Below are 24031 nucleotides of genomic sequence, written 5' to 3'. Positions count from 1 at the left end.
GTAAATACTAAATGTCATAACTCTAAAACAATATCTGACATTGACTAGATCCTTAACAAAGGATACTTCTTCCTCCAAAAAGTTTAAGTCTGGCTCTTCAGTCCCTGATTAATTATAACCATACTGGTGATTTTTCTTCTGTGCCTTATTAGTTGCACTTCCTATAGCTTCCCTTCAATCATCATCAACCAACTAAACTTATCCCATTCAGCAATAAATATTTTCAGAACGCTTACATGTGACAGGTAAGTCTAAACCTTTACTTGCTCTTTAATAATAATGTAACTGTTAAAAAAATAAGAATATTTTCACATATCTAATTATTGTCTGTGTTTTGGGAGAATAAAGTGCTAGGAAAAAAAAATCTACAGAAGACGTGGTATATATCTTATTTTTATGTCTCTTATTTTTATAGCACCCCAATCAGGATCATCACGGAGTAGGTCTTAATAAATACCTTTAATGAGGAAGAAGTCAAACTGTGTATTTACATTACAAACTGTCGGTATCACCATAATGTATATGTTCTATAACAATAGTTTTCAGCTTACTTGCCTAAGAAGAAGAGGATCCGAAATTATAGTAAAAGTGAAACAATGAAATGGCTGGGGAGAAAAAACAGGAAGTAAAACACATTTATAATATAACTATCATGAGGATTTCTACCAATACTTAAAATGACTAATAACTGTATATAGTATGAGTTTTAACATATTAACAAAGCAATTTCTCAACGTAACAGGAAAAGAGATATTAAGGGCTCAAAAGCTTGGAAAAAAATTTAAAAAGCACATCTCAGAAAGTGGAGAGTAATACTGTTACTCTATTATAGATTAATTTTTATATTAAATGATTTTTTACTATTAGTGAAACCTATGAAATACCACTAGCTTTTACTCACAAGTAATTTTATTCACAAGAAATGCAAGTTTTTACCTGACAAAACCAAACGTAAATAAAATATAATGGAATACATTTTCAGTTTTATTTAGCAGGAAGAAAAAAATATTTCTTGGAACATGCTTGACTTGGCTAACAAAAAGGTAATCTACATGTCCTTTCAAATTTTGTTTCTGAAATCACTTTTTGCTGAATGTTAGAATTTCTATGGGATATGACATATTTTTAAGTAGCTGTATTGCAATGAGCACTGCTCCCCCCGCCCCCACACACACACTTGTCCTCAAAAAGTTAGACTGTAACAATCAACAAATAAGAGAATTCAAAGTCACCTTAAGGATCAGAGTAACAGAGTAAGACCTGGCAACAGGAGCATAATGGAATACAAATAATTGATGATAATAAAAGTTCTTCAATCTAAATGGAGTGTGGGGAGGTAGAAGAAAGAAAGATGGCAAGGTAAATATTGGCAATGTCTACTTAAATATCCGGCTCCATAACAGGGATAACCTAACTCAATACTACTAACCATTCAGATTATTGCCCATGAAGAAAAATAGAAATGAGAATAGGATGTAGAAAAAGGACTTCAAACTTAGATTTGAGACCAGGATATAAGACTCACCATGGCTCTGGAAAAATGGAAATTGACCTGCTGTGGTGGGAAACAGGACAAACAAAGAATTAAGACTAGGTCTTACCATAAGCTTCTGCATTCTCTAGTTTTATGAGTCAATTAAAGCAGGACTGAAGGTATGCTATGAAAGTTTCACTATAGCTTAGTTTTCTCCCAGCTTTTCACTATGTCTTATCTACTCCTTTCTGCTTTTCTCATCACTCCTGTTGTGACTGTTAGAGGTGGAATAGTAGAGAGAAAATATTAACAGACAATAGAAATACGCAACACATATCAATAATATATATACACTTATAAATGAGGAGAAAGAAAATCATTCCAGCTAATGCAGGAAAGAGAAATTCTATAGCTGAGTGGCTGAGACCATTTATATGTAAAAAATGCACAAAAATGGGTCAAATATTATTTACAAAGTTGCTTTAATTCAACTAGATTTTATGACTAGCTTTTGGCATTTTTCTCAGCAACTGTGTGTTCTACACACTTACACTGGATATGTGTATACCTGTTAAGATCTAAGTCTAACTGAAAATTATTTAGAAGATGCCAATAATTGGTAAAATATGATCTCTACCTTTTAAAACTATTTTTTATATATGTTTGTATGCCCTTTTGTGAGTATACTTGCAAAGATATTTTGCAATAGTTTTGTGTAATGTCACAAAAGAGGAAGACATGTAAATTTCTTAGAGCCCCTTATATTTCTGATACTCATTTTTACATTTACAGATAAGGACATAGATGCCTTCAGCACATTACATATAAATGAATGTCCACTCTGATATGCTTATGCAAATATGTTTACAAATGCACAACAGCACAACAGTTGGGATAGACAAAGTAATTAAAAGATACTGGTTGCATTAATAATGCCATTTATTAAGGTAGCATTTATAAAATACACATCCAAAGTCATAGAGTTATTAAAGATAAAGCCATGGAGGGTTTATACCCAGAGACTGAACTCAGCGAGAATCACCACAGAAGCGGAAACTATAGGATTCTTTAATAGGCGTTACAGGAACGTTGGAAGAGGTTAACAGAATAGATTAGAAGTCAAAATAGGAGGAAAAAGTTCATTCACAGAGGCAAGTAGTATAGACTAAATTGGAAAAGGCAGAGAGATTTGCAAAGGAGCTTGTAAATCTTTAAAATTTCTGAACTTCATTTAGAAGATGGGCTGAATGTCACACACATAGTTAATACAGAGTGATCTACCAACTTACAATACTTGGAATGTGACATTGGTTTACATGATAACTTGATGGAAAGAGAGCAGCAAACAAGGACACTTATTTTTTTGTATTCCAAATGGTCATTGTTTTAAGTAAAACTACTGGAGTAAGTGGCTTACAGAGATCTAGTAGGATAAGATAACAGGATTAGAGAACAGCGTTTTACCACTTTCAGGCAGTAGAAGTAAAGGTTATCTCCTTCCAACTAAAAAAAAACCACACACTAGTTCACCTATTACAGTTAGGTGTGTCCCTTCTTACCCTGTTTTCTGTTACAATCTCTTTCAAGGCAGGAATCCCCACTACATTATCCTCCCCTTTTATCTTTCACTATCTTAAAATCACTCATAGTAATTAGCATATCGTATATTATGTGTTGTCGAATTAAATTATTAACCGAAGAATAAGATATAACATATATACAATTGCCGAAAACTATTCTAAGGATTAAGTATAGAAAAAAGTATGAAAAAAAAAATTCTTGTCCCCATGAAACTCACATTCCAGTGGAAGAAAAAAAACATTTATCATGTGCTATGTCCTTGATGAATCAATATCTACATGGTGCTTGGTAAATAGAATTTTCTTGTATGTTAACTTAGAACATCCTTGTACCCATCTTTATGGACAGAAATATACTATAATGAAAATGAAATATTAAATATACATATTATTTCTAGTTGGCCTCCCTCTTGGAGGAAGGGGTAGCCTTAGATTCTACACTTTTGGGAAAAGCTGATTAGAGCACTATTAAGAATCTGAACCAAGAGACACTGAGAGAGCCCTGAAACTGAGAGGTCGTTAAACCAAGTTGAACTACATGCTAAATGAAGAGGTGAAAGAGATAGGCAAAGCATTTTGAGAACAAAGAGAAGAAATGTATCATGAGGCCCCAGAAATGGGAAAGAAAAACACGAAGTCCCAACATGTATGAGACCTGGCTGAGGATTCAGACAGCTCTACAATAGTCCTCTCATATTTGAGATACCTTAAATGCATATCTACCCCTGCATTCAAAAGAGCCTTGATATGATCAGTAACAGTAAAATATCCACTAGTCAACCATAATAAACTGATTACTATTCCTAATGTGGTTCATTCTGAAACTGTAACTTTCTGCCACAATCTCCTTCCGGTAACTTCCTCAGTTCCCATCCTACTACCATCCTTTTCTATGGAGCACACTTTACAGAAGTATAAACTAATACATCCTTTTTGAAAGACAATTTGATAGCATCATATCATTATATGTGTGTGTGCGTATATGTAATATATATATTCTCTTTCAGTACTCCACTACTGGGAATTTACCCTCCTCCATGCCCTCCACCCCCAACCAAAGTAAGCTAGACAAATGCATAAAAATTAAGTTAAACTGATGTTCTTATAGCATGTTTGTAATAGGAAAAATTAGAAAATTTGAAGCCCAGCAAAAGAGGAAGTTTGTCAATCAGAAAGAATACCATGAAATAGATGTTCACAACATATAGATAAATTTTAAAATGCTATATATATATGCTTATATTCTGAAAGTCATATACATTGAAAGTTTATGAGGAAGTTTCAGAGAAAAAATGAGGGGACATGACTGAACAAGAAAAGCAAGTACTAATTTCATTGCTTCAATGAAGCAATTTTTCATAATTTAGTATCTTCAAAATTGGGATGCTTCATATAATCCTTGTCAGTGAGGCAGCATTTGTAACATAACTGTCATTAAATTTACATCAAAACATGAATTAGATGTTAGCAGGTTGGGGGGAAATCCTGATGGCAATCATGGGGCATTCTTAAAAAAGGGTCACAATCATTTCTCTTGATGGCAAGAGGAAATTGGAAAAACAGGGACATCAACAGCTCTAAGTTGAAAATTAACTTAGAAGACTCTGAATGTTGAACAGATTAACTAATCCTTTGTTATGGTAGTCCAAGCTAATGAAAGACCTTTATAGCATCATTTAAAAAAATATTTTCCTCCTCATTCCTCTACCTGTTGATCAGTAATATCATCCTCAACATCCTCAGGTCCAGCACCTCCGTATTTTTTCACTTCTGTGTCTTGGCAGTGGGAGCAGAGTGGGGGATGAAGACTTTGGGATTGATGTCTAGTAGAGATAAAATTTGGTAGAATCAGGTGTGGTGAAAGACAGAAGAATTGATGAACTCTAGTGGGATGATAATGAACTCTAGGATCAAGATATTTAGGTTCAAACTGAAACTACGCTCATTATCAGCTATACGACTTGTGGAAAATCATATAACTTCTTGGTTGTTCAGTTTCATCATCTGAAATAATAATAGAAATCACAAATTCTATACTGGAGTTAAATAAGAGAGCATAGATATAAGGGCTGAGGAACGAAAGATGTGCAAAATCATTAGCTGAAATAAGAACATAATTGCTCTAATATATTTATCTACAGGATTTATTATTTATTTACACAAGTCCTTCTACTTCTTGAGGTATCCTAAAGCAAAAGGTATGATTTTTGAAATCAAATCCTAACACTCCACTTAGTAACTTAGTGTTACATAAGTTACTTAGCTTCCCTGCTCTTCAGTTTCATGATCCTTAAAATGGTACCACCTTTGTTTACCTTACATGGTTTGTAAGGAACAAGTCAGATCAGGAATGCATTTTGTAAAGATACCATTTTTTTCACAAAATCCCCACAGAATTTTTTAATGCAATTTGATAAGCTATTCTAGAATTCATCTGAAAGGGATGATAAACAAAAATATTCTAACGAAAAAGAATATCAAAAGAATTTAGCTACTGCATGTCAAAATAGTATAAAATTAAGGAAGTAAGTCAATATGGCATTAATAAAGGTATGCACAAATAGATCAATGAAAAAGAACAAAGTCCAGAACCAGACCTAGGTGTATGAGGATTTTGCATATCATACAGATATAACAGCATGGAAAAAACTATTCAATAAAGTGTTGGGCCAAGTGGCTGTCCTTAAAAAAAAATCCTACCTCATTCCATATACAAAAATAAATCCTAGGTGGACTAATACAGAGAGACAAAAGAATACATAGAAAACAAACATTTATAAGAGGGTTGGGGAAAGTTCTAGTAAGAGAGAAAAATCAGAAAGTATCATTCTCACCAGTGAATAAAGAGAAAGCTCATAATTTTGTTTGTATTGCAATTTCTTCCCATCAACAGAAATCAAGTGAATCCAAACCTCTAATGTGGTTTTCTAATTAGTATACAAAAATGCTTCTGTACTAAAAAAAATTTACATAGCCTTAAAAATGTAGAAACAATGTACCGAAAACATTTTTTAAAAAAGTAAATTTCATGTTAATACTAAATAAATTGAAGCAATCGTCTACTGAGTAAGTGGGGACCTTGATGATCTAAGTGCTTGGGGTTACAACTACATACAACCTAGACACACATAAAAATTCAGGTTAAAAATATTTACTTTGCTCTCATGAATGTAAAATGCATTATGAAGTGGATTTCTCAAGAATTCAATCATTGATTTGATTAATGATATTTTAAAATCTAGAGTTTTAAAAAAATCAAATAGGGAGACTATACTAGGTAATTGGAAGGCAAAACAAAACTTAATTGTTACAGTGTTCAACATTCTAAACATAATAATTCAATAAAAGGTGTTACTCTTTTCAAGGTTTTATTCATCTGAGAGGCTTCCAATTATGCATTGTCAATCGATTTCACAATGTAAAAACTATTTGTAACTTATTTATAGATTCGGCATCATAAGAGTCAATCTAGGAGAATGATATTACAGGTAGTTCTCAGATATTTCCCATCATTCCGCCTTTTACTGAAAATTCTAGTTAATTTGGCATCTCTAAATCGCTACTAGAGTGATTTCTGGCCACTATGTCTTTTCCCCTAGACTCAAAAATTCACTCCTATCTTCTTATCCTGGCAGTAAGCAGACATTCTTTCTAAGGTTTAATAAGAAATATTATGTTGGCAATTATTAGGAAATTGACAAGATGTAAAAGCAAAGGAGAGAAAACCGAAGTTACAAAGTTAAAGATCTCAATAAAATTTATCTTGCAATGGATACAAAAAGACTAGACAAGGTGTGAGAGTTTCACTAATTCAATTCTTAAAGTCAAGCTGACCCCTTATTATTCAATAAGACTATTGCACTTTTTCTTATTCAATAAAACTTCTATTCCAACCTTATCTTTCACAGGGAGGTCGGCTGAGATGGATTCACCTGACTCTGAGGAAGATATTCATTTACAACCAAGAAAATTCCAAGCCCTATCATCTCACATTCTTATTTTAAACACTGTTCCAACGTTTGGCATTCTCAAAATTGCTTTTCACAAAACAAAGACTCTGGAAATCTAACAATATACAAAGAAAGAAATATCAAACGTTAAGTCCAACTTCTAAAGAGCGAGATGGAAAGACCTTTGAAATGTGCAGAGGTGGCTTGGCGGCAAGAAACCTTGTGTCAAAGGGGAGGTCAGGGGCCCCTGGCCCGGGACTAAGGCGGAAGCGCCGGGTAAGCTCCCGCTTGCTCAAACGGGCGGAAAGATGTTCCCGGGCTTTCGGGCAGCTGCAGCCGAAAGCAGGCCGAGCATCCTCAGCGGAGAGCTGGCTCACGTCCGGGCCCTCGAGTCCAGCAGCTTCGTCATAAACACGCTAGGCAGAGATAGAACAGAAGCTGAGGGGACCAAGCCCACCCACCGACTGACCCGTACCCAGGAGAGCAGTTTTCCCCGGCACCGGCCACTCACCAGTTGCTTCAAGATCGCGACTACAACTCCCAGGAGACAGCGCGGCTGACGGAGCAGCGTCCTTCCCAGAATGCACCACAGTGACGTCCCCATCCCTTCCCTCTCCTTGCCTCGCTCCTCCTCCTTTCCTACCCGGCGTCACCCGGGAAGGCCGGAGGTGGGGGGCGGGGGGGAACCCCGAGCCCTCGGCGTGTCGCGTCAGACGTTGGAGGGGGACGGGGCGGGGAGTAGGGGAGAAGGGGAGGACGAAGGGGAGGGGAGAGGGGAGGGGAGGGTAAATAGTGGGCCAGGCAGGAAGATGGCGGCCGTAGCGGAGGTGTGAGGGGATCTCTGCAGCTGCATTTTTCTCCCCTCTTCTTCCTTCCCTTTGCCGTCTGTGTTTGAGATTGGCATCCGAGGGGCTGGTTTCGGGTAGCGGAGCCGGGCGCAGCACAGGGGTCACGGGGACTGTGGGGGCGGCGGCTGACGGCTGGAAGGGCAGGCTTACTTCGCCTCGCGTCCTCCTTCCCCGGTCCGCTCAGTGTCAGGCGCGGCGCGGCGGGCGGACTTCGTCCCTCCTCCAGCTCCTCACAGCGCCGGAGCGGGCACTCTTCCCCTCGCTAGCCCCCGACCCTTCACCCGGGGGACTGGGCGCCTCCTCCGGCGCAGTTCAGGGAGCGGGGGCCGGTCTCCTGCTCGGCTGTCGCGCCTCCATGTCGGATAACCAGAGCTGGAACTCGTCGGGCTCGGAGGAGGATCCGGAGACGGAGTCCGGGCCGCCTGTGGAGCGCTGCGGGGTCCTCAGCAAGGTGAGCCAGCCGCGGGCCAAGCGCCCCCGGCCCGAACTCACCTGCCGCGAGGCGAGTCTCTGAGTGCGCTGGGTATGGCAGGGTAGTGGGCACTGACCGTCCCGGGGCGGGGGCTGGGGGATGTATCGGGGTGCGGGGCTGAATACTGCCGCAGGAGTGCCCTGGCCCAGGCTAGGGGGCCGGGGAGAAGGGGACTATCCTCTTCTCCTGCCGTGGATCTCAGCGGCAGCCAAGGACCGGGGAAGATGTGTCCCAACCCCAGGGATCCTGCTTCAGAGTGGGATGAGCACCGTGACTTGGGACCCAGGGCAGCAGCTGTCCCGGGTATAGGAATCCAGGTTGGGCTTCTAGCAGCGTCCGAACGACTAAGTATAGGAGCGATGCCAGTGGGACCTCTCAAACGAGGTTAGTCTGGAGATCTCGAGCTGAGTGAGTGAGGGGATCTGCGGACGCGGCTATTTACACCCAAGCCGGAGCAGTTCGGTTTGGTGCTGAAATCTGAGGTGGTAAACTATGCCAGATGAGATGTAGTAAGATCTGAATGAGGATGACTTTTGTACTTCCCCCTCATCTTTTACCCCCAGTTCAGAGAAGAGCTATTGAATCAGCGTGTGATTGGTACAAGAAATTTTCATGGTAACTTGAAACATGTCAGAATGGAGGCCAACCTTTAGTCCAGAAAGAACAACATTGTTTATTAAAATATTTTGTTTTTTACGTTTTTGCAATTTTAGCCAAGGTAGTAGTCATTTGTAGGGTTTTAAGACTGGTTAAAAATGGACCCTTTAAAGAAAGACGGTGGGTGGTCTTTTGATAGTACGTGGTTTTGGCAGGGGAGGTCTTAGTGGTTTTGTTGTGTATTTTTTAACTTTCGCTAGGAGAAGATCCAAATTGCCTTTTTTACTTCCTTTTTTTTTTTTTAACTTTTACAAATGACTGGAGCTAGCAGTTAATTTGGAGGGGTGGAGGCAGGGAACTGGGGCCATCCCTCAACAAGCTGGTCATGAGATACTAGATCATGTGCAGCCACTGGCTATTAAGAAATCACCCTGCTTTCAGTATACATTGGTTAAATCTTTGAACATCATTAGTAGAATTGTGTTGCATTAGGCTTTATAATTGTCTTTAAAAGACTGGTAAGAAAGAACCTAGGAAAGAATGAGTATGTCAGAACCAGGACCTTCAAGTATTAACTTTTATTTGCATAGCAGAAAAATTATGGTGTGTTGGTATTACGATTGTTCTTGGAATTTCAGTGAGAGGTTTTTCAGTAAAATGATGCTCCCTAGAGGTTCTTAAAGTCAAAAGTATCTTGTAATTTAGGAATCTGTATTGAACAATAGGTATACATTTTCAGATGGATTTTTATGAAGTGGGTACTTGGTTTCTCAATGAGTCTGATAGTTTCATCACTTTTCTCATTAGATGGGAAGCAGACTTCCAAATTTGTATTGTAGTGTTAAGTATCTTACAAAACAAACTGCTTTTTGACATACTGTTCTTGGCTTTTTGGGGAAGTGAGGGCAGGACAGGAGAATTGAAGTTACTGATGGGGTCACCCATGCTCTCGAGTAATAACCGTATACAGAACAGTATAGTAGGTATACTATATGACAACAAATATAGGCCTATCTCCTTGATATTTAAATACGAAGAAATGTAGGTAAATACATGTAAATTACTTCAACGCTGCTGCATATGTAGAATCAACCGGAATGTAGGCTTTGGTGTTTTTGGTAATAGCCATGAGGGAGTTTCCCTGAAATTTAGCCGTTTATGGCTATTATTAATGTTTTCTGGAAACTTTGTAATTGAGAATATTTTGTTAAGTATATAGTGAGTATGATACATGTTTCTACACTTAAAATGCATATATGGTTTTGAGATCTTTGTGTTCACTTGGTGATTTCAACAAAAGAACTCAGAATCTGTTCTTTTTCTTCTGTAGAGTAATATAGATAAGTGCCAGTGCTAATTTGTTTTTATTTCTTTCCCTCTAAAATGGAATGAGTTTGAAATAGGAAGAGGGTAAAGTTATGTTAGAAATATACTAGTCCAAAGATTTCTTTTCCTATATAGTAATCTAAAATACTGAAACCTGTGAAGTGTTTTTTCTACAGAGTTATTTCTCATGCATGTAGGTCCCAAAATACTGAATGGGACAGTCCTGGATTGTTATAACAAATATCACAATGAGTCATGGATAGAAAAAAATTCATGCCTTAGTAGAACTTAGGGGCAACTAAACCTGGATTTAAAAAAAAAAAATCATTCAGCCTCATCTGAATTTGCCACTATCCTTCATGATTTACCTTATTCTCTATTTCTCAAAGCACCTGTTGACTGAAATCCTAGCCATTTTTAAGAGTCCATCACAAATACTATTCTTTCTGTGAAGCTTTTCTTTGCTAATCTTCCCAGATTTCCTTTCTTTCAATTCTCATAGTATTTTACTTGTAAACTTGGTTTCTGTTATTTTAAATGTGTTTTCTTTCCTCTTGAATTTATGTTTGCTGGACTTGGAATGCAGAACCTTTGCTTCTCTTGCAGTGTCTAGCATATTGACTTGTCTCTGTTAAATTGGGAGAGGGAGGAAATGTTACTAGGGTAAAGACAAAAACCTGCCTTCCAGGTGTGATATTAGCAGCCAACATTTACTAAGTGTCCAGAAGTTTCTTAATTTGTGTGCCTTTCACGAAAAAGTAATATGAAATTATGCTGTGGTCCTTTCTATAACTTTGGAAGGGATCTATCCTAGTGAACTGTGCTGAAGGTTAAAGCTTCATTAGCCATGCATAACTTAGCCTTCAACTGAGAAAATACTATGTGCCTGGCAGTGTTGTAAGTCTATTCTTGTTTAATCTTAACTACTCTAGGAGATAGAGTTTGACAAGGAAACAAACACAGAGAGGATAAGTAACTTGACCACAGTCACACAGTTACTAGCCCTTTGAAGGGCAGTAATTGGAAGCAAGGTAGGATTAAGTCATGCCAGTCTAAATAATTTGTATTATAGGCAGTGTGTTGTCCCATTTATGTTTTGGAGTTGGAGGTTTAGTATGTAAGATAAGAAAGCAGATATACTTAAGTAAATAGGATTATGTAAGTTATGAAATAAAAGGCAGAATGTACTAGAGGTAATATTAAGTCCTCTCAGGAATTCAGGAGCCTAATAATTGAATTGGATTAATTGAAAATAGAGACAAGCCAAATTTAAGGTTTTAGTATGAAAGAAAGGTGAGTAGGATTGAGTTTTAAACTCAATCTCTACTGGCTGTAGAGATTGAGGAGCAGTTATTAAATATCTCCTATGCCTGCGGTAGACATATCCATGATTTTATTCAGCCACTCAAATAACAGGCAAAGAAACAAACTCAGAAAAGTGAAGTAACCTTGATAAAACTATTGGATTGTAGGAAAAGTGCATCGTGACTTTTCCAACAACCCAATAGTTAAGTAGTTGAGTCTCTTTGATCTTGCATCCACAACTCCGTCCATACAATATGCTGACTCTCAGCCAGGGTTGAGTCTAAATGACTACAGCAGTAGTGTACAGCGAAGAAAGTAGGTAGGTGGAGATAGAGAGGAGGTGAATCAGTTTGAGATGTAACTATCATAATTTCAAGTCTGTGTCTAAGTGGTTGTTAGTTCCAGGGAGTTAGAAATAAGGAAATGGCAATTAGGGACACCTTAAGGAAAAAATGAGTTAAATTGCAACTATATATGAGCTCTCAGGGATGGGGCTTAGATTTAAGAGCAGAACCATCTGAAAAATGCTGAGTTAGGGAATAGAAAAGTAAAGATTTCTCAATGAGTAAAGAGCCTGAGCCAATGCTGTATATTTTTAGCAATCCATTAGATTTTGTTTTTGGCAGATAGTTTTTAGAATTGCCTATACTTAAAACCTCCAGAGCATAAAAATATGTGAAATCAAGAATTCCCATAGAGATTACATTTCTGTCTGCAAGTTTATTGATTGTGATCTTCAGTGTGTGACAAGCCTTTAACAACTAAGAAACCACTCCTGGACACTGGAAACATAATGCAAATATTTTAAAGTTTATATTTGTATTCTCACTTATGTTTGGGAAAATACATCTTAAGAGAAATTTGCAAAATGATTTAACTATTTTAAATATGTAATGTTGAGTTCTGTGAAGGAAAAAACAAAGCTGTACACCACTAAATATTAGTGATCTAGTATTTTTACTTTGACGTAACTATGAGCTTCACAAATTGTTACATAGGAATAACTTAACCGAAAAAGTTGCGTATGGGCCATGATTGCTTCATGGAGTACTTGGTAAAGGAGAATGAGAGAGTATATAACCAAACTTACTTTTTTGTTGAATATGTTAATTATCACAGGTATGAAAACAATTTAAGTGTCATGAAGATGATAAGGGAGAATTAATGAAAGCACACAAAGAAACAAAACCAGAGTTTTAAACTGAAATTTGCTTCAGTTTTATTCCTCCAATGTTTATTTATTTTTAAAGATTTATTTAAAAGTGCTGGGGTATAGGCTAGAGGTGAGGGAGGATGAGAGGATTCACCAGAGACAGAGTAGGGGGCAGAACAGGCAGACGGACCGAAAGCACTGCTGAGGGACAGTAGGAGAGACAGGAGAGGTCTGCCGCACCATGTGGGTATCTCCCTGGCCGGCTGGAAATCAAACCCACGCTGTGGAGGCTGTGGACAGCTTCACAGTGCTGCACTCAACCCCCTGCGCCACTGGGGAGGCTCTATGATATTTTTTATCTATTTATAATTTTGTAAATACTATTGAAAATTAGTACGGATTGTATCGGCTAGATAGTCTATACAATCTAGAAAGAGCTTTTTCCATTTTATAATCATGTTTAATAATTATAATTAAGTTAGAACTTTTCATACCTAATCTAATTAAAATATGATTGCTGTTTTAGAAAGTACAGATTTCTAAAGTACTGACGGTTTTTTTTTTTTGTTTGTTTGTTTTCATCTTCCTTCCCTCTCTCCTCACCCTCAGTGGACAAACTACATTCATGGATGGCAGGATCGTTGGGTAGTTTTAAAAAAAAATACTCTGAGTTACTACAAATCTGAAGATGAGACAGAATATGGCTGCAGAGGCTCCATCTGTCTTAGCAAGGCTGTCATCACAGTAAGTACTTTTACTCCTTCATTGAACAAATACTTATTAAGCGTCACCTATTCCTTTCAGATGTTTTTGGTATACATCTGTGAACAAAATAAAGGTCCTTGATCTTGTGGAGTATAGTCTAATGCTTTTTTCCATAAAGTTGGAGTGCTTATTACTATATACTATGTTACAAAGACATGTAGTATTTATCTAGTTGGTATAACATACCCTTAAACAAGGTCCTCAGAAAAAATGAAAAGGCTTCATTTCTCAGGAGATTGAGACAGTTAGCTGGTAGGTTATTAAAAAGTTAAAGCAGAAAAATGAAAAAAACAAAAAATGCTTATCTTAACATTTAAAAAAATTTTTAAGATTTATTTCTATTTATTTATTATCTTTATTTATTTATCTTTATTTATTTATTTATTTATGCAAGAACTGGGGTGTAGGCCAGAGGTACAGGGGGTGAGAAGATTCACCAGAGACAGAGTGGGGAGCAGAACAAGCAGATCTACTGAAGTACACTGCTGATGGGAGCAGCGGGTGAGACAGATGAGGTCTGCTGCACCATGTGCGTTGTTAGTCCCCTGGCTGGGAATTGAACTCATGCCATAGTGGCAGGTGATAGCTTGGTAGTGCTGAGACTTAACCCCTGTGGCACCAGGGAGGCCCCAATGTGTATAAATTTTAACGTAAAAACTATATATTCATTTGCCAACTTTTTGATGTATAGTTATCGCTATCTCTTTCAATGTGATACTGAAAAATGTTGTTCTTGGTAACATATCTCTGAAAGGCATGACTCTGCAGTTTCCAGTTTGATGTATCTGAAATGGAATAAAAGCTTTATTTAAGATACTTTTGAAAAACCCTAAGTATAGTTACATAGTTTCTTTTAACTTTTTATGATTTTCCCTAATATTTTGCAGATATCTCACCTTTATTAATTAGGTGTCTTTTAAAAGAATGAATCCTGCTTATTGAGTCTTTTTTAGTTTACATTAAACTTAGTTTACATAGAAACAATTTTTTTGTGCTTATATTCTATGTACTTAATGTTCTTATGTAAAGACTGTAACAAATATACTGCCATAAAAAGGCTTGGGAACAAACAACTGACTTGTTAAACATGTAATTCAGCTGGTAAGATCAGAAGTGCCTGAATATGCACTAAAAATAGGTACTAGTTGAGAATGGTCACCCTGTCGTTCATATTTAATAAGGGCAAAAAAGATTTTAAAAAGGTGTTGACTAAGACAGGTTATTTCTGCCTTAGAGAATGCAGAAAGGTGGATGTCAATTAAGGGAGCTATTGTAATTGAAAGTCTAAAAATGGATATGTTAAAACTTAATTATGGATTTTACTGACAAAGAATTCATTTTATGATAGAATTTGTATTGCTTATAAAAGTAAAAGGTATACCTTGGATCAATGTTGAGATTTGAATCTGATTTACATATCTTAAGTAAAATCTTATGGTATTTTCCCATCATTTTTATATATTCTGCCCCTTAGTATATTCATAGTTTGAAAACAGAAGCTTAATTTGAATATTGAGTTGGAAAAACGGAGAAGTTGTTTAGAAGTGTTAATGAAATTGAAATTACTACTCTCCATTCATAGGGGGAGTTTTATTTATTTATTTATTTATTTATTTTTTTTTTTTTTTTTAAATAATAAATTTTATTTTTATATTCCCCATACATTTGCAACCCCCCCCCATTCTGTCCCCAATCCCTCCCCTCCCGCCCCCCCACTCCCCAAAAACTGTCTCTGGTTCATAGTTTTTTGTTGATTTTGATTTTCACTTTCTTATAGTTATTCATTTTCCTGGTCCCTTATTTAAGTTCTCTAGATTCCTGCTATGAGTGAGACCATCCGGTATTTTTCTTTTTCTTTCTGGCTTATTTCGCTGAGCATGATCGCATGGGGGGGGTTTTAAAGACATTTTTTGAACAGTTTTTTTTGACTGGTATGTACCACATTATAGTATATTTTGGAATTTTATCTAGTATTTTGGGTTTTATTTCTCTTGCAGTCATTCATGCTAGAGGATGAAATAATGGATAGAATGTACTTTATAATCTTCAAATAGCTTTCCTTTTTTCCTCCTCCCTCCTTTTTTTGTTTTCCGTATTGTCAGATGCTTATCACTTATACAATGCTTGATTTTGAAAATAATTTATTAATGGTTGATGTGAAAATAGGGAAGCATAAAATTGTATCTTTCTACTAAGTAGTACTATTCCTTGAGTAGCATCCTAGTTTCTGTGAAGTTAAATATGGTTATCCTGCCTGAATTATGGGCTAATGTAATAGTACTTATTTGAGGGAAAAGGAAAAAAATTGGTATTTACTTTGCAGTGTGAGTTATTATATCAATATATAACTTCATCTCTAAAGACAAAATGTTGCATTTGCTCACATGACACCCTTATGAAATTGGTATTATTACTATATGAAGAAACCTAGACTTGATGAATTATGACTTTCACTAACATCTATTATATCTTGGTGAACCTAGAGTCTGAGCCCACCTTTTCTATCAGAATCTAGTTTATTGTTAAATTTACTCTTATTTTAGTCTTAACAATTATATCATTCTTAATTTCTTCAAATCATATTCTTTAGGTATCTGATAATAAATTGGGTGAAGTACTTTCAAGAATGAAGTGTTTTCTGGAAATATTCATTTGTTGCCTGCAAGTAATTTTTACTGTGAAGGGATTGGGAGTGAGTTAAAAGAAAAAAGTACTTCATTTTGTGAAAATTGAACTATCTGTATGTAGAATAAATACTTTTAGAAAGTTGAATAGTTCAGTTATTATATTGGTAGTTTAATAATTACTTGCTTAAGATCCAGTCCTTCCTATAATACTAGTAGATGTTCAATATTTTAATCACATTTTTTTCATTTAAGAGCTATGGTGGTGGAGTATTTAAGATTATCTTTGTTTTTAAAATTCTACTTTTAAATATATTACCTATGGTAAATATTTAATTCATAGCATGAAAAGATTTAAAAGTTAAATGCCTATGGGGGGGGGATATAGGGGGAAAAAGTTAATGCTTCTCTTAGTCCTATACTCAGGAAGTAATCAATTTTTTTTAATTTATTTTTTTACATTGTTACTCATTTTTGTGCAATAAATGAATAAATCCCCATAAATCTCCTACCACTTCATCACTTGTGAAACATACCACAGTCCCCTTGTGCTCTTCCTTCCCCTATTTTAACCTTTCCCCTTCCCCTCCCCTGCTGTATGCCTTAGATCTATAGATTGCCTGCAATTTTGTCTTTTTTTTTAACCCTTTGTTTGGTTTCCCTATATTTCTCCTGTGAGTGAAACCATGCAGTATCTTTTTCCTTCTGACTTATTTCACTGAGCATTATCTCTTCTAGATCCATCCATGTTGCTGAGAAATAGCAAGAGTTTATCTTTTTTTTGATTGCTGAATAGTATTCCATCGCGTATATATACCTCAGATTTTTCATTTATCTGTTTTTGGGCACGTGGGTTGTTTCCATATCTTAGCTATTGTGAATAATGTTGGAATAAACATAGGAGTGCAGGTTTCCTTTAAAAAATGTGTTTTTGTGTCCTTTGGGTAGATTCCTAGGAGTGGAATCACTGGGTAATATGGTAGATTCAATTTGAGGAACCTTTGCACAGTTTTCCATTGTGGTTGGACCAGTTTGCATTCCCACAAGCAGTGTAAGAGGGTTCAGAAATAACTAAAGTTTTACTGTCTGTTTTCTATCTCTTCTGTCTTTTCTACACTTGATCTTAGCCAAAAGGCTGAGAAACAATCTCTTCTGTCTTTTCTTTCAGATATTTGTATACTTGATATTTTTATACAATTTGTTATATCCTTAATTTTCTTTCTTTTTAATATCCAAAGGGTCAGGCTTATTATATTAAAAAGGAAAGAAAAGGACACTTGCAAGTGGACAGAAAGAGCTACATTTTTGAAAGTGATTGGCTTAAGAAAGAGATGCTTGCTAGACACAGATGGGCAGGAAAGCTGCCTTATCCTTCATTTTCATTTGCACAAATAGTATCATACTAGATCTGTTCTTTACCTTTTAATTTGTCTTGGATGTCTACTGCATATCTTGAATTGTATGGATAAACTGTATCTTAATTATTTGCCCTTAATTATTTACAAATAATCAAATCATGTTTAATTTTAGTTACAGACATCATTGGAACAAACATGTATTTTAAAATTTGTTTATATTTATTGTTAAATGCCCTTTCAAAAGAATATTACTTTTTACTCCTTAACGGCAGTGTATAAGTATCACTATTTCCCCATATCCTGAAGTACTGCTACTTGAAAATTATAACTTAATTTTTTTAAATTGCTTTTTTTATGAAATTGATAAACTCCATGTATATAATCATTTATATTTCTTTGTCTTCTTCAGTTGCTTATCTCTTTTTTTTTTTTTTCGCTTATTGATTTGTAGGAACTATTTCTATAATGATCAATGGCTATTTATCACACTTATGCCTTACAAAAATTTTAAATTTTTACATATTGTTAGGTATTTCCCCCTTAAGATTATAACTCTGTGTAATATAACTATTTTCGTCTACAATTTATATTTGAATTTTTGATTCCTGAGGAAGTTGTTTTAATATAAGGAGTAGTGTGGGAACTCAGCATCTTTTTCAAATGACTAACCATTTATTCTAATACTGTTAAGTGAATAATTCACCTTTTTTTAAAAAAGATTTTTTTTGTAGATAGAAGAACTGGAGTGTAGGTCAGAGTTGCTGGGGGCAGTGAGAGGATTCACCAGAGACAGAGTGGGAGCAGAACAGGCAGATCCACTGAAATACACTGCTGAGTGGAGCATTGGGTAGGGGGAACAGTGGACAAGACAGGTGAGATCAGCTCCCCCTAGCTGGGAATTTAACTCATGCCATAGTGGCTGGCAATAACTTGATAGTTCTGATACTTAACCCCTGCACCACTAAGAAGTGCCCCCCCACCCCCGCCACCAGTTTGAAATCTCACCTTTATTATATAGTCTCATGTGTTTGAGATTGTTTCTGGACTCTTACATTTAAGTGATTCATCTGTTCCTTTTTCACCATGTTTAAAATTGCAAATATTTCATCAATCAATTCCTTGTGCTGCTAATAATCCCTTATGAAAGTCAGTGGTTTGTTTGCAATTACTGAAATTAGAAGATATTTTGGGAATTAGATAGGTAGAGATTTTTGGTATGATGAAAATAGTAATGTCTTTGAATTGGTTTGCCTATGTACTCTAGTTTCAAGTCTCACCTTAGGTATCTGACTGTGTATTTAGTACTATCTTATAGAACTTCTTTATTATAGAGTGGAATTCTTGTTATCGGTTGATTATAGGGAAATTTATTTACTAGTTTCATGTTGTGATATTTTTAGAAGAAAAACTGAAAGGTAGTAAAAATGTTTATTGATGGATATTTTAAAAAATTAGAGCCATAGAGCTCTGAGGTAAGTAAAGGTTCTGAAAGAGAAGTTGAAGGATCCTGGCAAAATTAAAGCAGCCAATAAAGGTATAAAAGCAGGGAAGGAGACATTTAAAATGGAAGAGTATCATAAAAATAAAGAATATTTAAGTACCAAGTATAGAGTAGTTCGATCTAAAAAATTTTTGAATGTGGAATTATAAAGTAAAAAATAATGATATAGAACAGTGTTCAGTAATCGAATATCATCAAACATGAGTAGTTGCTAGTGCCATTTTATAATCATGTAAGGAACTCTACTTAGTGAGAAATGCAAGAAGTTGGCCTTTTAACAAATGTGAAATTTTGTTCTATTGAACTCTATTAGTGAAAATTGAAGAAAGAGAACAAGGTATATGCAAAACTTAGAAGCACTAAATAAAATATTAATTGTTAATTCTCATTTAAAGATCATTGGCCAGTGAATTTCTAAAGAAATCAGAACCTTGTTCTATTGAGATTTATGCCTGGAAAAACTGGTGTTTATCAGTTTATTTGGAAATATTATCTCCTATCTTTAGATACTGTGCATATAACTAATAATTCAAATATAGTAGTAAATGTTTAAAACATTTGGTAAGGGATTTTGGAAGGAGAAAATAAAAACAGCTATCTGTTGAAATGTAGGACCCAAAATGTTGAAATCAATTACTCCAAGTTATATAACTACAAAATACATTAGTTTGCTAGGGTTGCATACAGAGTATCACAAATTCAGTAGTTTAGACAACAGAAATTTCTGAAGTCCGCACCTTAGGGGGGGCCTCTCTTCCCAACAGGCAACTGGTTGGGGAGAATGGGCCAACCAGTGCTACCTTTGTGCCCTTGCATGACTTTACCTCAAAACCCAGAAATTTACTGACTCACAGTTACTGTAATGTATGGTCTGTATTTTAGCATTCAAGTTTTTTCTAAATGAGAAATACACATACCTTTCTAGATATGCCGATCTGTTTTCGTAGTTTAAGGCACATTCTTTTCTAGATATGCCTATCTGTTTTCATAGTTTAACTGAAGGTCTTTCACGTTTCACAATAGCAGTCTTTGTTTAATATTTTTATTTAGAATTTTATCTTAAATTCCAAGTGCTTAAAATAAGACTTCCAAGTAAAGCCTCTCTTCTTATGACCAAAGGTACCTTTGAGCAGATTGATAAATTTCTCTGAGCTTCACCTTCCCTAATGGGTTAAAGGTTGGAATGTGGTAGGACAGGGAGGGGATATGATCTAAGATGATTGTGTGTATTAAAAGAAATAACATATAAAAGTACTTGTTTTATTCTTAGCACATGGTAGGTGCAAAATTTGAATTTGGTGAAATGTTTGGGAATAAAACTTCTAGTTAAAAGAAATTGAAAGGATAGTAGAAGCTGGCAAAGCCTTTTTTAAGGGGGGGGATAAAGATGAAGGTGACTTATTAGAACTAGGATATGTGACAGGTCATATTTTAACAGATTTTCACATTTCCTGTAAGAAATTACCTTTCACCTCGTGGTTCTGTTTTATAACTTTAAAAAAAAACATTTTAAAATAGTTAACTCATATGCTTTCTGCATATTCATGAGACACTGTTTTTTTTCTTTGTTCCATTTTTATTATTTTAAAGGCCTGTTGTGCCTTTTTAAAACTCAGATTTATTGAAGTGCAATTTACATCCAGTAAAATTTTCCCTATTTAAGTGTGCATTATAGTTTTCACCAGTATATATAGATGAGTAATCACCAGCACAATCATGACATAGAAAGTTTCAAATCACCCTAGAAAATGTTCTCCTGCCTCCTGGCCTCTCCCCCAACTCTGGGCAGTTGGGTGATTGGCCTGCACCCAGTCTGACAAATGAGATGGTAGAGTATGCAGCATTTGGTGTCTGACTTTTCATTTAGCATAATACTTTTGAGAGTCATCCATGTTGTTGCATGTATCCCTAACTTGTTCCTTTATATTACTAAATAGTATTACACTGTGTAAATGTTGTCATAGTTTGTGCATTTACCAGTTAAATTTGTTTCTAGTTTTGAATTACCATAAATAAAACTGCTATAAAATTCACATACAGTTTTTTTTGGTATGTGTAAACATGTTTTCCTATGCTTGAATACATACCTACAAGTAGGAATGCTGCATCATATGTTTAACTTTACAAGACACTCTACCAAACTTTCCCAAAGTGGTAGTACCGTTTTATATTCCTACTGAATATGTATGATCTTTCCAGTTACTCAACATTTTTGTCAGGACTTGTTTTATTTTTTTTATCTTTACCATTTTAGTAGGTGTATAGTGATACTGCATTGTGGTTTCAATTTGTGTTTTCCTTATGACTAATAATATTGCACATCTTTTCATCTGTTTGTTATTTGTATCTCTTTGATGATGTGTCTGTTCAAATCTCTTGCTTCTGTTTGTCTTAATAATGAGTTACATAAAGAATAAAGTTCTTTATATATATATTCCAGATTCCACAACTCATTTTTTTTATTTATTTATTTATTTATTTATTTATTTATTTATTTATTTATTTATTTATGCATACAAGAGTTGGGGTATAGGCCAGAGGTGTGGGGGAGCTGAGAAGATTCACCAGAGACAGAGTGGGAGCAGAACAGGTGGATCTACTGAAATACACTGCTGAGAGGAGCAGCGGGCAAGGCAGGACAGGTCTGCTGAGCCATGTGTGCTAGCTCACCTCCTACTGTTATATTTGCTGATAGCTTCATACTGAAGAGACTTAACCCCTTACACCACCACCAGGGAGGCTCAGATTCCACAACTTTTATCAGACATGTATTTTCTTCCAACCTAACACTGACTTGTATCACTATCAGAAAATTAATTACATTTGAACATATTTGAATGTATATTTTGAATATATATTTTGCTGTGGATTCTTTGGAGCCTTTGAAGGCTATTTATTTTCCAGTATGGCTTGCAAGGATACTGGCACCATTATTAATTTTTTTCCTAGATTATTTCTACAGAGGCAGTGTATCTCACAATTTTAATTTTTTTTAAGTTTTTTTAAAGTTTTTTTTAAATTCAGCAGTGGCACACTATCATTTAATTAAAGCAATAAAACTTTAGATTTGAAATTACCCACTGACAACTCATCATGTAGGAAATTCACCAGGGAAGCTAGTATTTTTTTTTTTAAGATTTATTTATTTATGCATACAAGAACAGGGGTACAGGCCAGAGGTGTGGGTGATGAGAGGATTCACTAGAGACAGAGTGGGGAACAGAACAGGCAGACTGACTGAAATACACTGTTGAGGGGAGCAGCGGGTGAGTCAGGAGAGGTCTGCTGCGCCATGTGGGGAGCTCCCTGGCTGGGAATTGAACTCCTGCTGCAGTGGCTGCAGATAGCTTCATAGGTTGTGTTTTTTTTTTTTTTTTTTTTTTTTTTAAAGATTTATTTATTTATTTATACAAGCACTGGGTACAGTCAGAAGACGGGAGGGTGAGAGAATTCACCAGAGCCAGAGCAGGGAGCAGAGCAGGCAGAAGGACTGAAGTACACTGCTGAGGGGAGCAGCGGGTGGCGGGAGAGGTCTGCGCACCATGCGGGACCCTCCTCTGGTGGCCGGGGAGCAGCCGGGGATCGAACCAGCGCTGCAGAGGCTGCGGGCAGCTTCGCAACCCAGCGCTCAACCGCTGCGCCACCAGGGAGGCCCCATAGGTTGTGTCTTAACCCCTTGCACCACCAGGGAGGCCCAGGGAAGCTAGTATTACTGTAGATTTTCTTCCTTGGAGTGAATGCTATATACATTTGACTTTTTTGCTTTATTCAAGGTAGAAAACCATGGCTGAGACATCAGCAGTTGAACTTGTTAGAAATGCAAATTCTCAGTTCCCACACTCAACCTAAGGAATCAGGAACTACTGAGTATGAGGTTCAGCAGTCTGTCTTAACAAATCTTTCAAGTGATTCTGATGGCAGGCTTAAAGCTTGAGAACCATTCCCCTAAAGCAAGAAAAACAGCTGTCTGTGCTCAAGAAAAGAATGGACATGTCTGGTAGTTTATTCCATCTTACATTGTTAGCTTCTTGCTCTCTGGACTTTGATAGTTGATCTGATATTTAAATCAATGAAGTCATTATACATTAAGACAAATTGCTATTAGCTGTGTTATTGGTATTAGCAGTCTGAATAGACAATGGATGTAAGAAAAGCTCAGACTTTGAGACAATCACTATACTTAATAGTTTTTCAAATTCTGAAGTTTTCTACAAGCAGAAAGAGGTAAATAAGAGGAAAACAGGTGAACATTTCCTATATACCAACCTAGCTGCTTGTCTAACTGGCACCTTATTATTTTCTGCTAATGTTGCCCATTGAATTCTGCATTATCTGGAATGTCTTTCCCGTTCTCTGCTAACAAAAGCCTATCTTTCCTTTGGGTTTAACTTGAACCACAACTTTTCAAAAATCTCTCCTCGTATTTTTAACTATAAATTTAAAAAAATATGGACTGCTAGGTATTTTATATAAGTTACCGCCTTTAGTTGTCGCAGTAATCTTATCACCTAACTACATATTACCTTATACTGTGTATTAAAACTTTTTAGATTTTTGTGCCTTTGATTCTAATTACAAGAGAAATAGCAGTTACCCACCGCTATTTCAGGTGGAAAGATTTCCATTAATCCAATGGTTCCCAAACTTAAATGTGCATGTAGAATCATCTGGAAAGTTTGTAAAACAAATTTCTACTATTTTGTAAGTTCTATAAAAAAGTAAGTATTTTTTGGAAGAGACATTTTTTTCAGTTACTGTTTTTACTATTTTGAAGACTTGGAAATAGTTTTAGAAGCTAAATTACGGTCATTAAAATATGCTTTGATAATATTATAATCTACTAAGTTCTGACAGTTTGGTAACATTCCAGTAGTAGCATCATTATACAAATGGTTTTTTGACACTGCCATCACATTATTTTGAATGAAACTTTCTTTATTGGATTATTCTGCATTACCAATATCTTACCACAATGCCTTCATAAAAGCCTGTCAGTTGAATAATGTAAATCTTTATATTTCTGGTGTGGATTTGATTTTTAGAAATAATCAGGTATTATTTTTGCACACAACACTAAT

At 35.9% G+C, this 24031-nt stretch overlaps 2 protein-coding genes across 9 annotated transcripts in view; one reads left to right on the top strand and one right to left on the bottom strand.

The window, feature by feature from the left end:
- POLK (DNA polymerase kappa) overlaps positions 1–7608 on the bottom strand; it is a 61185-nt gene extending 53577 nt beyond the window's left edge. For 2 of the 7 annotated variants that reach the window (XM_037530014.2, XM_037530010.2), the window contains exons 1-3: positions 7516–7534; positions 7187–7420; positions 4763–4877 (exon numbers count right to left, since the gene is read on the bottom strand). The gene's annotated coding sequence lies outside the window, so the exon portion shown is untranslated. The other 5 variants (XM_037530011.2, XM_037530012.2, XM_054688189.1 and 2 more) reach the window with 5 other exon arrangements.
- Positions 7609–7788: 180 nt separating this feature from the next.
- The window catches only part of CERT1 (ceramide transporter 1), a 100059-nt gene continuing 83816 nt past the window's right edge, over positions 7789–24031 (top strand). For both annotated transcript variants that reach the window (XM_037530016.2, XM_037530015.2), the window contains exons 1-2: positions 7789–8303; positions 13315–13449. In XM_037530016.2, the coding sequence (XP_037385913.1) occupies positions 8208–8303; positions 13315–13449 (231 nt within the window). In that variant the 5' untranslated portion in view covers positions 7789–8207. The remainder of the gene's footprint in view (positions 8304–13314; positions 13450–24031) is intronic.

Source organism: Talpa occidentalis, unplaced genomic scaffold, assembly GCF_014898055.3.
Source record: "Talpa occidentalis isolate TD23 unplaced genomic scaffold, MPIMG_talOcc4v2.1 talOcc4.6, whole genome shotgun sequence".
Classification (NCBI taxonomy): domain Eukaryota; kingdom Metazoa; phylum Chordata; class Mammalia; order Eulipotyphla; family Talpidae; genus Talpa; species Talpa occidentalis.
This window is presented reverse-complemented; position numbering and strand designations above follow the sequence as displayed.